Source organism: Xyrauchen texanus, chromosome 49, assembly GCF_025860055.1.
Source record: "Xyrauchen texanus isolate HMW12.3.18 chromosome 49, RBS_HiC_50CHRs, whole genome shotgun sequence".
Taxonomy (NCBI): Eukaryota; Metazoa; Chordata; class Actinopteri; order Cypriniformes; family Catostomidae; genus Xyrauchen; species Xyrauchen texanus.
The window spans coordinates 23,875,772-23,889,705 of record NC_068324.1 but is presented as its reverse complement, the minus strand read 5'-3'; the positions used below and the strand labels follow the sequence as shown (position 1 = coordinate 23,889,705).

Genomic DNA, 13,934 nt, shown 5'->3' with positions numbered 1-13,934 from the left:
TATTTAGATTGTAATGTGTCAAATAAGCTTTAGATGTAATACTTTTAATAACAACTTTCATATTTAGTGTAAACAATAAGTCATTCATAGGTTAATACCACCAAAAATTGCAACACCGTGTCTCTGCGGCACTATCAAAACCTTAGTATGTTTGTTTGGTCATCCCGCCCAGCACTGACACAGCAACACGGATGCAACCAATGGTGTGAGTTTGGGGGCGGGACTATCTGTCAACACACCAGCTAAAGCCAAATGTAACCAGCCACTTTAAAAATAAATGTGTCTGGTACAACACAGAGAAGGTGCAAAGATTACCAGTAGATTGGCTTACAGACAGGATCTTTCATGACCTCTATTTAATAGGCCATTTAATGTCTTCCTTTTTCACACAAAGAAACAAAATATATTGTTTGAAGTATTATGAAAAAAAAAAAGAAGATCGAAAATTTCTCACTACAGATCCAATTAAATTTGATCATGCTTACACACTACATGTAAGTGAATCAGGCTTCAAAACATTATAATGGACAGTAAAGAAAAGATGGTCGACTGTTTAATGGAATATTCCGGGTTCATTACTAGTTAAGCTCAATCGGCAGCATTAGTAGCACAATGTTGATTACCACAAAACGTCATTTCGACTTTTCCCTCTTTTTCTTAAAAAAAAAGAAAAAAGGCATGAATACTTCCTAGTGCTTGACCTATGCGAAGACCGCAAGATAGCGCCATGAAGTGTAATCGAGCTAGAAACCATGATCACCAAAGAGACTGCTAATGTCAAGATTTCTTGTGAAAAAGGAGTTATATTTTGAACTGTTCTCCCCCAAAACCAATAAGATCACTTCTGAAGACATGGATTAAATCACTGGAGTCTTGTTGGTTACTTTTATGCTGATTTTATGTGCTTTTTGAAGCTTCAAAGTTCTGATCACCATTCACTTGTATCATATGGACCTACAGAGCTGAGATATTCTTCAAAACATCTTTGTTTGTGTTCTGCAGATGAAAGAAAGTCATACACATTTGGGACGCCATGAGGGTGAATAAATGATGAGAGAAGTTTTATTTATTGGTGAATTATCCCTTTAACTGCTTATAACTAGTCTTCTAGAGCAACATGACAAAGATCTTGAATGTGATAAAGGTACTGATTACTACAAATGAATAAATCATTATGTTGTGTATCCTAGAATCAGAAGCAAACTGCACATACATCAGAATAACTGTGTATCAAGGACATTAGATTGCAAAAGGATGCAACACTTACAGTATTGTGGACTATTTCCTGTAATGGTTGACAGGCCTAACAGTAGAACTCAATAAATTCAGTAATACATTCTCTGATTGTATTTGGCTTTTGGACATGTAAACAGCACGCTCTGTATCGGTAGATGTTAGAAACATTGATTGATCGCAGATCTGAAGAACAGAAGCATCAATAAATCTCTTCCTCCACTGATCATCTGTCAATCAACTGTCTGATTTTTGTGCCCAATGCCAATCACACAAGCTCACATCTGCCAGACCACATCAAACTCACTATGTGAAGTGACTCATTTAACACTAACATAACTGTAAAACCTGGAGCTGGTGTGAAGGAGGGGCTGTCTGTCTGCATGACTTGCATGACTTGCATAACAAGTGCATTACCCAGAATACAATGAACACAAATGATAACACTACAGGTTTAAGAAAGCGATTATCCTTCAAATAGCACATTTTCAACATGAGAAATTATGTTACAATTTAATGCAGGATTTTTATTGTAATTATTTTCCTCCAGCAAAAGTACAGCAACAAACTCAGAAAAGTGATTGTGTTGCATTATTACTACTGATCATATTTTATTATTTTTGCAAAACAAATTACGTATATAAATTCGTTGGATTTACATTAGTAATTTATTTTCATGAAAATTTAACAATGCAAAAAATATATGTCATAAGTATTCATGTAATATTATTCTCTAACATTAATATAATTAATTATATTTTATATTACATTCCATTATTACACAGATATATCTTCTTATGTTTCATATCATTAACAGTGCAGCTGTGCCTCGGGTGTTGAGGGTGCAGCAGGTACAGTATAAACTAGGCAACACCAAGCTAGTGCCCTACCTGAGCGCCACACGGACTGTGCTCTCGTCCTGACCGCTTGACATGATTCAGATCAAATCCACCATGTTTATGCGTTTGATATACATGCAGCGGCTACAGCGATGATGCTCTCTGATCACGTATGTTCCTACTGTGAGCGTCCTGAACTCAACTGATGATCCGCACGCTCACCGACTCCCAGCCGCAATGCGTCACCAAACCACGCCTCCAAGAGGACCCCTGAGTTGTCACGTCATCAGACGCATGCAAATGAATCTGTTTGGCTTTAAAATATATATCGTATATTTTATAACAATATATATGTTTTACAACTCTTCATACATTTTGACAGTTATAATTGTCAAAATGTATGAAGAGTTGTATAATAAATATTGCAGTTTCTATACAGGCTCTATTAATAGCATTTGTGGCCTAGCTGATTACCACAAAAACAATAGTTCGACTCACCCCTTGTTTATTGAAAAAAGGGGGGACAGTGAGGCACTCACAACGGAAGTGAATGTGACCAGTACAAATTAAAATGAATATAATTTCTAAAGTATAGCTACAAGATGTAAACATGTTAATGATTATAGTACGCTAAAATTGCTTACTGACCAAATCAATGTAAAGTTCTATCCAATATTACAAATCGGTAATCCCATTCTTGGATATAACAAAGTTGTCATGAGGACGAAGATGTAATATTGTATATAATTTGACACAGATAAGGTAAGCAAGCAATTTTATCACACTTAAATCATGTTAACTCTTATAATGTTTATGTCTTGTGGCCATGGGGCATAACTAGGGAGCGCAGGGTGGGCAGCCCAGGGCCCAGGGTGAGAGGGGGTCCTCAACAGTCGACCAAAGGAACCATTAAAACAACCGCAGGTAATAAAAAAGACCAAGGCTGTCCAAGGAGTGTCCCCGACAGATTCTTTGTACTGGGGCCCGAAAGATCCAAGTTACGCCACTGCTTGTGGCTATATTAAAATGCAGTGTATTTTAACATTATTGGACTGGCCCATTCACTTCCATTGTAAGAGCCTCAAATGACATTTTTGCAATATTTTCTTGTATTTTTTTAAATAAAGGAAGGATGAGTCGAAATTATTTTTGTGGCAATCAACATTATGCCACAAATGCATTTAATTGAGCTTAACCCAGAACATCCCTTTAAAAACGTCATATTTTTTATCTTTATTAATAATTAAAAAAAAGAAATATATATATATATAATTTTAGCACAAAAATATACAGTATAGTTATTGTACATTGGTGATACAATGTTATTGGGCACACCCATGTGGTATGTCTGTTTACCTCCTCACATGTCTAGCACATATATTATCTTTTTTCTTTTTTTTGGTACTTACTAGAGTTCTCCAGTACTACAGTCAGGATTTAAATGTTAACAAATACATTAGCATAGCATTGGTTTGTTTAATCCACACTTATGTATTGCCTGCCTGTATTATAAGCTGTTGGTATATCTGTATAGTGTTCTGGAATAGTGCAGTAAAAGAGTTTTAAACTGGTCACTGTGTCATTTATTTCCTTTAAAACACATTAAACTCTCACGGCCAGTGGTTAGCAGTGCTGCTAGTAGAGGTAAATAGTTCACCAGCAAGACTTTTAATGTCTTGACCTGCTTCCACCCTGCAGTGTCCAGTTACTAGATCTCACATTACCAGCACAGAGCCAAACCTGCAGTGAGCCCACACTGAACTACAGTACTGTACATAAAGTAATGTTGACATTCAGACAGAACCTGCATTTTATTGCATTCTGTGAGAGAAGGGGACATTTTAATGCATGTTTTACTTCCTGAAGTTCCAGAAATAAGAACGTAATGACAGATTCAAGTTCACACAATCTTAGAATGCATAGTTCCTCAAATGCAGCAAGTGCTGTATCTGTGCTAAACTCAGGGTTAAATGACAGGTTCAGGGGTCAAAGAGGGTCAGATTAGGACATGGGTGAACAGGTTTCAGATTGACAGAGCACAGACCTAGACAAACTAAGTATAAAGAAATGACATAAGCACCGTAAGAAGTGATTTAACAACATTTATTTATATGAGGGTTTACAAATGCATCAATGCACAGTTTGGAAAACAATATATCAGCAGCAATTATAACTTCATGGTGTATTTATAGGATCCACAAATGTTTTTGCCCCAAAACATTCATGAAGAATTCAACTGACTGTGCCTAAACTGCCTCAATCAATGCCAAATGTGTACAAATAACAAAATTATTTTTTTTTTTATCAAAAGCATTTGTTTCGCAGAGTTAATTATTTAACAAAAATATCTGAAATATACAGTATGTTACAAGTTTAAAAAATGTGATGCTTGTTCCAAAAATGATTTAAAAAATGTGCATCACAAAAAAAGCTCCCTTATAATGTGAGATCCTAATAAAATGTCACAATTTGAATATTGAAATAAAAAATGGATTATTGCCAGATAAACAAATCTTCATGTCCACAAACATTACAGTACAAGGGCATCATTACGGCAACTGCGGTAGTAAACATATTAAACAGGCAATAAAGGATATGACGTTAACATCAATAAATTCGGATCACTGCTAAATTATATTATTCTGTAATTCTATTATGTGATTCAAATGTATATAATTGTAGTTTAAAGGAATCGTTGATCCAAAAACAATTTTGTCACTGTCTATTTGTCAGACAAATGATGTGACAAGATTTTCAGTGAATAAATACTTTTTTAAGTTTGACAGCCACAGTCACCATTTACTTCCATTATTTGAAATAAAGCAGCAACAACATTCTTCAAAGTTTTTCCTTTTGAGTTCCACAGAAGAAAGTCATTTTGTAAATTTTTGGGATAACTATGCCTTTAAATATGAAAATATACAAAAACAGATTAATGGAGTTCATTTACAGTGAAAAAACAAACAAACACTTTTTACTGATACTCACTGAAATATACCCAATTCTGCCCTCTAGTTCCAATGTCCCGTAAGGTGAGGCTAGAACATTAAACACTACCAGTTTCATTTAAATGCCAACTAAACCTTAAAGGTATATTTCACCTTAAAATGTAAATTCTCTCATCATTTACTCACCCTCATGCCATCCCAGATGTGTATGACTTTCTGTCTTCTGCAGAACACAAATGAAGATTTTATGAGGAATATCTCAGCTTTGTAGGTCCATACATAAAGGCAGCATACTTCACCTCTAAAAACAACAACACACCAAAATGCCGGCCTGGACCGGATTTCTGGAACATAGGATGGCAGGGGGAAGAGTCATTCATATTTATTAGTAAAACTCTGATTTGTTAGAAGTAGGTTTAGGGTTGGGGTGTAGTTCCTCCAACCAATCAGGTAGTGCTTTCCTGATGAAAATGCCTGAAACTTCCAATCAGATCGCATTCCTCATTAATATAACTTTCTTCTTGCTAGCTTCTAAAATTATTCGGTTCATTAAAACGAATATAGTCTGAATGAACTGGTTCGACAAAAAGAATCAGATTCGGTCTACGCAAAAAATGTAAATCTCGAGAAGTAGCTATATCTACTGCACGCATGTGAATCAACGACATTGAGTGTCGCATGCAGCATAAACAGTTGATTATGAATGCTTTAATGTCGCTGCGATATTTGTGTGCTTGCAGTGTTATAGTGCATACTTCAAAAATATAGGAAGCAAATAGTGAGTCGAAATTAACTGATTTGTGTAAAGATACATTTTAACGGTCAGACACTTATTTATTCATCAAACACGATGCAGTTCGACTTTCTATATGCATATATCGACTCCGGTCAACCCGACCCGCGGTTCAGAATTTCACTGTCAAACCAGCCGCAATTAAAATCTTTATGTGCGCCTATTGCAATAATTACGGTAATTTGCGGGAGGAACAGAAAAGATGTGTTTTCTGACTCCTGTTCACTGGAGAGGATAGAGAATCTTACTATAATAACAAAAAAACACTTTATTATGTGATTGTGAGTTGTTGGTGTTCATCAATGTACTGTATTTAGCCTAGGCGAAAGGCGTATGGTTTTGAAGACTTTTCAATAGAGCAGGTGTATGGTTTGTAACCACAGTTTACTACATTAACATTTGATAATATTATAAATTAAACATTTCTACAAAGGATCTCTCATTGTAAATGTCTGACATTGTCTGACAAAACACTGCATCAAATTGGTCTGCATGGCTGTTGTTCCAGAAGGAAGCCTCTTCTAAAGATGATGCACAAGAAAGCCCGCAAACAGTTTGCTGAAGACAAGCAGACTAAGGACATGGATTACTGGAACCATGTCCTGTGGTCTGATGAGACCAAGATATACTTATTTGATTCAGATGGTGTCAAGCGTGTGTGGCGGCAACCAGGTGAGGAGTACAAAGACAAGTGTGTCTTGCCTACAGTCAAGCATGGTGGTGGGAGTGTCATGGTCTGGGGCTGCATGAGTGCTGCCGGCACTGGGGAGCTACAGTTCATTAAGGGAACCATGAATGCCAACATGTACTGTGACATACTGAAGCAGAGCATGATCCCCTCCCTTCGGAGACTGGGCCACAGGGCAGTATTCCAGCATGATAACGACCCCAAACACACCTCCAAGACGACCACTGAGGGTGATGGACTGGCCAAGCATGTCTCCAGACCTAAACCCTATTGAGCATCTGTGGGGCATCCTCAAATGGAAGGTGGAGGAGCACAAGGTCTCTAACATCCACCAGCTCCGTGATGTCGTCATGGAGGAGTGGAAGAGGTCTCCAGTGGCAACCTGTGAAGCTCTGGTGAACTCCATGCCCAAGAGGGTTAAAGCAGTGCTGGAAAATAATGGTGGCCACACAAAATATTGACACTTTGGGCCCAATTTGGACATTTTCACTTAGGGGTGTACTCACTTTTGTTGCCAGCGGTTTAGACATTAATGGCTGTGTGTTGAGTTATTTTGAGGGGACAGCAAATTGACACTGTTATACAAGCTGTACACTCACTACTTTACATTGCAGCAAAGTGTCATTTCTTCAGTGTTATCACATGAAAAGATATAATCAAATATTAAAAAAATGTGGGGGTGTACTCACTTTTGTGAGATACTGTATAGAAAGGTAAACTCAAATAAGTAGAAAAAAAGTAAGGACCATTTCTTGCAAGGGACCACCTACACTATCTAAACTCTCAATATGAACCATATGAGGCTGGAGTTTGTTTTGTGGAGGAACACACATTAGATACAGTTTTGTGAATGAATCTACACATTTTTTGTGTTTATTCTGCCTATTGGCTGGAGTTTGTTTTATAGATTATATTCTGTTATGTAATTCTGTCTCGCAAAATGTGTATAGAAGCACCGGACTTGAGCAATTAGATGGCAAAGTTGTCACAGGGGCTCTCATAGGCGTACATGGACTGTTTGAGTTTAGAAGGATGGACGCTGGTTGGCGCTGCCGTGCGCGGGTTAATGTGCACACTTTCTTTTTTCTGTTTGGTTCTGGAGGAAGTTCGGGGTTTGATTGTTGCACTAATGTTGGAATGTGGTCTTTACAATTTTATTTTTGACACACAATCAAATTTTCTAATAAGTCAAAATGTCAAATGTTAATATGAGTGGATTATCTCTATCCATGTGGAAGGTGAATGGGTTGGGGCAGGTTGAAGGGATGTTGCAATCCGCTGGCACCCCTCATGATATAATATTGGGAGGAGACTTGAATCTTTTGATGGACTCAGTCCTTGATCATAGTGAAACAAAAGTGTGTAAGCCCCCTAGGACAACAATGACACTGCTCAGGATGTGTAAAAATCTTGGTCTTACAGATATTTGGAGACTTGAACCCATCTGGTAGGGACTATAAATTTTTTTCATCAGTCCATAAGATCTATTCTTATCTAAATATAAAGATCTAAATATATTATTTTTTTAATATCCAAGTCCCTCATTTCATCTGTTTTGTATTGCTCATTTGGTGAGTTTAGAGGTGTTGCCACATACGGAGAAAAATAAATCATATAGTTGGTGCGTTAATGTATCCCTTTTGCAAAATCCTGTGTAAAGGTATAAGGGAAAGGAGCGAGAACCTGCTCGACAATATAAATAATATTTTATTGAAGAACTGAACCAAAAGACAAACACATGCACAGGTGTCAGGACACTGCCGTCTCCGTTGGCCTTTATCCCTCTCGAGGGCTAATTAGCCTGATTGGGGGCAGGTGTGTAGCATCACGACTTGGCCCGCCCTCCACCCTGCCAAATTCCTCCCTTATTCTATCATGTAGGGGTGCCCCCGGCATGATGTACACCCCCTTACTGTAACAGTGAAGTACCACCCAAAAAAACACAGTAAAATTTTAAATAGAGGGAAAAGGCCAAAACGGAGCAGCAGTGGGAGAGAGAGAGGAGAGAGAGAGAAAAAAAACACTTACTCGCCAGTTCTCTGATACGCAGTAGCTTGGTCCTCGGCCACTCCTCCATCCTCTAATGGACGACAGCCGTGTCTCCCTGAGCAGATCGGAGGGAGTCCTCCTGCCCCTGGCGGACTGAACGCCCTTATAGCATACAACCCCTGGCAGTGGTAATCGCTCTAGGCGGTTGGTTGGGAGCCCCTCCTCCCCTCACAGTCAGCGGCTATTCCTCTGCTTCCAGGCGGCCGGTCTCCTCCGTCCTCCGATGGATGACCACGCTGCTCCTTTGGGGTGGATGGTAGTGGTGAGAACTCCACTACGGCGCATCCCTCCTCCTTCCCGGGTTTCGGCACCAGTGTAAAGGTATCAGGGAAATGAGGAGGCGAGAACCAGCCAGGTGCCTTCCAGTGGCCCAAAAAGGGCATTAAGAATTTGGGTATTTTATTCCCAGCAAATTTGTGTTATTTATTTAGAGTTAATTTTGACACCTTAATAAAAAGTTTTTCGAGTGATGTGGACAAGTGGACTTCATTACATTTCAATGACACAGTAAATATGCTTCATATTAAGGTTTCAGACAGTGTGGGAGGTCCCTTTTAAAAAAAAAAAAAAGAATCACCTTTATACAGGTCTCTGACCTCTTTGACATTTTTGTAGATTAAATCCATCTTAGTCCAAAGTGATAAAGTAAATAGTCATTTATTAAGGTTTTTGATAGTGTGGGTGGTCCTTTGCCAGAAGTTTTCATATGATCCTATCTATCTATCTATCTATCTATCTATCTATCTATCTATCTATCTATCTATCTATCTATCTATCTATCTATCTATCTATCTATCATATAAAGATGCTTTGATTTCACTACAGGACTCTACAATTCAAAGTTTATTACAAGGTAAACATTAATGACATTTACAATGAGAGATCCTTTGTAGAAATGTTTAATTTATAATATTATCAAATGTTAATGTCGTAAACTGTGGTTATAAAGCTTTCACATAGGCTAAATACAATATATTGATGAACACCAACAACTCACAAAGATAATTTTTTGTTGTTGTTGTTATTATAATAGTAAGATTATCTATCCTCTCCAGTGAACAGGAGTCAGAAAGCACATCTTTCTGTTCCTTCCGCAAATTACCGTATTTATCGCCATAAACGCACACACAGATTTTAATCGCGGCTGGTTGACAGTGAAATTCTGAACCGCGGGTCGATATACCGCTAGCAGATCTGTTACTGTAGCAACAGAGTGCAGAGTGAATATTGAGAGAAAATATGCATGTCTCATAACATATGCACTCGAAACAGCAACAAAAGGAGAAGAATGTGTCAGTTTTCCCATTGTAACTCCCCGTCAGAAAGCTTTTCTTGACGTCAGTTTGGCGAGAAGATTCAATCCTCTTTTACTTTCACTTTGTTGTGCTCAAACAGGAAGTTGGTGAATTCTTGCAGTCACATGATTTATATGCAAAATTTCGGCACGGACCACAAGCAGCGAACATGACCGAGATTTCTTCTTTTCACAACTGAAACTCAAATCAGGAACTTTATATTAGTCAGATCTTTGCATAAGTGTGGTAGAAGACTTCCTGCGATTTGAAACAAATGATGATCTGAAACAACAGTGTGTCCACATGGTCAATGAGTAATAGGAGATGATTAAAGTCTAATATCAAATAGAGAATGATTATGGCTGATAAAGAAGAATTAAGCATCAGATTGAAGAAGCTGCTGGTGAGATTGAATCTTCATGAGGGAAAGCAGTTGGGCACTTTGGTTCAGATCATTCAAGATCTTCTGTCCCTGTCCTTTACAGATGACTGTGGTGAGTTCAGATCACTGAATCTGGAAAAATGTATGTTTTGTACCTGATGGATACCTGAAAGGTCTTAATAGTTTCATATACACAAAGTCAGTAATGCAAACTGTCAGACTCACTGCCCTCGTGCTTTTTCCAATGAGACATCTGCTGAGATATTTTTAGGTTTGTGTTCTTCTTTTGTCCTGCAGTTGAGCTGTTTGCAGCTAAAAATGTCCATGTGCCTCTGATGCTGGTGCTGTCCTCACATTTCAACAGCAAAGTTCAGCAGGTGACCATCATTTCTTTACACCACTGCAGACACCTGCTGAAAATGACTAACAAGTTTTTTTTCTCAGCTTAAAGGGAAAGTTCATCCAAAAATTGGCAGTGGTGGCTCAGCAGTAAAGGCTCTGGGTTACTGACCAGAAGGTTGGGGTTCAAGCCCCAGCACTGCCAAGATGCCACTGTTGGGCCCTTGAGCAAGGCCCTTGACCCTATCTGCTCCAGGGGTGACATATCATGGCTTACCCTGCACTCTGACCCCAGCTTAGCTGGGATATTCAGAGTGCAACTGTCTGGTTCTGGAAGAAAAAATCAAATACATGTTCTCCATAGCCATTTATTTTTAAAGATAACTTATAAACGTTTAAAGACAGACCTATCGTGAGCTCCGAGGTTGTCAATCTATTGTGTATGTTTCTGTTGAAGCCATCAGTGTGCTGTATTTCAACTTTATTTAAAAAAATATATCATGTTTAATAGCAGAATTCCTGGTGAAGAAGAATCGCGCCAAACAAACTGTCATGGTCTTATGGGTTAGGAACAATTACTGGAGTTTTCTTTTTGTTTTTTGTTTTTTTATCCCCTTTTCTCCCCAATTTGGAATGCCCAATTCCCACTACTTAGGAGGTCCTAAGTGGTGGCGCAGTTACTCCCCTCAATCCAGGTGGCGGAGGACAAGTTGCCTCTGTTGCGTCCGCTTCTGAGACAGTCAATCTGCGCATCTTATCACGTGATTCGTTGTCCATGACACCCGGTAGACTCACAGCATGTGGAGGCTACTCTCCGCGATCCACACACAACTTACCACACGCCCCATTGAAAGCGAGAACCGCTAATCACCACCACGGGGAGGTTACCCCATGTGACTCTACCCTCCCTAGCAACCAGGCCAATTCACCAACCACATCAATTTGAAAATAGTAATTTGCTGTTGTTTTCATCTTAGGTGGGCTGGTCTCTGATGTGTCGTCTGATGGAGATCTGCCCCTCCACACTGGACAGCCTGGCTAACCCAGTGGACTATCAGTTTTTAGCAGTGAACCAGTATGTTTAAGATATGTTTATAGACTGCTTGTAGTAACTTCAGAGTTTAAGTTAATTTAGCAGTTTGACTTATATGTTACTTCATTAAAATCACAATAGCCTACTCTCTATTTCATTGCATTAATCTGAAAGTGAAATAGCCTACTGAAAGAATTCTGGTTGGTTCCATGCAAGGCTTTGCATGTCCGTGTTGGTTGATTCTTATGTAAGAATGCATGTGTGTTCATAGGCAGATTCTGAAGGTGCTTTCCATGTACCAAAAGGACTCCAAGATGATGATGGTGGGCCTAAGAGCTCTGGTTCTGTTACTGAAGTCAGGTGAAACTTTCTTCCACATTATGTCATTTACATACTAGAAATTCTGGATATCCGGACACTTGCATGCTTGAACTTTAATAGTTACACAGGGTCAACACATATGCGGAGTTGAGTTCATGTGAATTATTCTGCATTAGTTGAAATCTTATTGTGTTTTTACAGACTTTCTTATTAATATTGTTTTCCTGCCTACAAAAGAGTCTGGCCGTTAAAGACCGTAAATCCTAGAATATAATGAAACCAATGTTTGGTGTTTGTGGGCCAGATGAGATTCTGATGCAGGTTCTGGATGAGGAGGAGGAGGAATTGGATGTGTTTCTTCTGGTTCTGGAGGCGATGAGGTCATTCAGTGACAGTGTGGAGGTTCAACTGCAGGGATTTGCTTCTCTACAACTACTGCTGCAGAGAGGTAACAGCACACACTCATAGAGAGAGTAGTTAACATATATTTGTGAACATCTCACATAGACTTGTATTGTTCTAAGAGACATGGTGTTTTATAAGGAAAGTGTGTCTATTCTTATTGCTCATACTTCCTGTTAGGGATTTGAATAAACCCTGTATCCTGTTTATTAACAGGTTGTTTGATAAAAGTCGACAGTTGGCTGTTCATGTACTGGAAACAGTACAGGTTTCTTTTCAGTACAAGTTTTTTTTCTTTTTTTCGAGAAATAATACAATTTCTTCTTCCCTGAGTAATAACATTAAAATTATGCATTTTGGGAATTTTATGCTAAATAGATTTGTATTTACCTGTCAATTACAGCAATAATTTGCGTATGTAAATAAGCTAATTTATTTATTTCACTTCAGTAAAAACCTACCTACACTTCTATAAGTTAAAACATCAAGAAAATATAAGAATGTGTCATTATTGGGGCAGATTGGCCGATTCAAGATGGCGGCGAGACCAGACGTGTTTTGAGTAGACCTGTAACGACTGTTGAAGATTGCTGCTCAAATTAACATTTAGAATTTAATTTTGCTGCTAAAAGTTTTTTTTTTCACTGATTGCTCGGCTGCAGTGTTATTGCATTTCATAGTTTTTTTTTTCTGCTGGTCTTCCGAAAAATAGCGTCTTATTATTCAAGCTAGTCATTGCTAACTCTGCAGCTAGCATAACAGCGCAATGGAAGTGGCGACAATTAAGGAAAAACGGACTGCCCGAGAAATACACTCTTATGCATGCCAGGCCAGTGTTTCTGAGGAGTGTGTCTCATCTCCTGACACGCCTACAAAACCACAAATAAAAAAGGCAAGAGGCAACGAAGGACAGCCATCGCTTCTGGAACTTCAGGATACCATCATCTCTGCCGTCATCGACAAGATAAATGAATGGGCGGATCAGACAGACAAGGCGGTACACTACAATACAGTCCAGATAGATGGTTTGAAAAAGTCTTTGGACTTTTGTCATAAAGAAGTGGCAGATCTGAAAAAGCAGAATAGCATCTTAAAAATTTCATGTGAGACACTCCAGAGAAAAGTCAGTGAAATGGAAACTAAAGTAAATGAGAGTGATCGGTACAGCCGACGACAGAACCTACGTTTGCATGGGATCCCAGAGAGGATGACAACTTGAAGTCTCGTATGCAAGAGGTTTGCCGTGCGGTGCTGTCGGCTAGTGAGGTTGGAGCAGTGATGGAGGCAATCGACATTGTCCACAGAATTGGAAGACGCAAAGATGGCAATTCCAATCAGCAACCAAGACCAGTGGTCATCCGGTTTGTGTCGAGAACAGCGAGAGACTTAATCTGGAGGGCATCTAAGAAGAGTGAGTTCCTGAGCAGCAAGAAGCTTCGTTTCAAAGAAGATCTGACCGCTGAAGACAGAGCCATTCGCGGCCGGCTCTGGCCAACTGTAGAAGCGGCAAGAAAGAGAGGAGAGAAGGCTTATTTCGTGGGGATCAGAGCATTTGTGAATGGAAACGAAATTAAAGACACCTGAAAAGGAAAGATCCTGTATGCTCTGTTGA

General features: G+C 38.9%; 2 protein-coding genes across 2 annotated transcripts in view; one reads left to right on the top strand and one right to left on the bottom strand.

The window, feature by feature from the left end:
• The window catches only part of LOC127640701 (kinesin-like protein KIF21B), a 61,400-nt gene extending 59,138 nt beyond the window's left edge, over positions 1-2,262 (bottom strand). The window contains 1 exon segment of the mRNA XM_052123398.1: positions 2,124-2,262. Coding sequence (XP_051979358.1) covers positions 2,124-2,167 — 44 coding nt within the window. The 5' untranslated portion in view covers positions 2,168-2,262.
• Positions 2,263-10,197: 7,935 nt separating this feature from the next.
• The window catches only part of LOC127640429 (leucine-rich repeat serine/threonine-protein kinase 2-like), a 56,541-nt gene continuing 52,804 nt past the window's right edge, over positions 10,198-13,934 (top strand). The window contains 5 exon segments of the mRNA XM_052123005.1: positions 10,198-10,339; positions 10,525-10,604; positions 11,544-11,641; positions 11,871-11,959; positions 12,225-12,368. Coding sequence (XP_051978965.1) covers positions 10,198-10,339; positions 10,525-10,604; positions 11,544-11,641; positions 11,871-11,959; positions 12,225-12,368 — 553 coding nt within the window.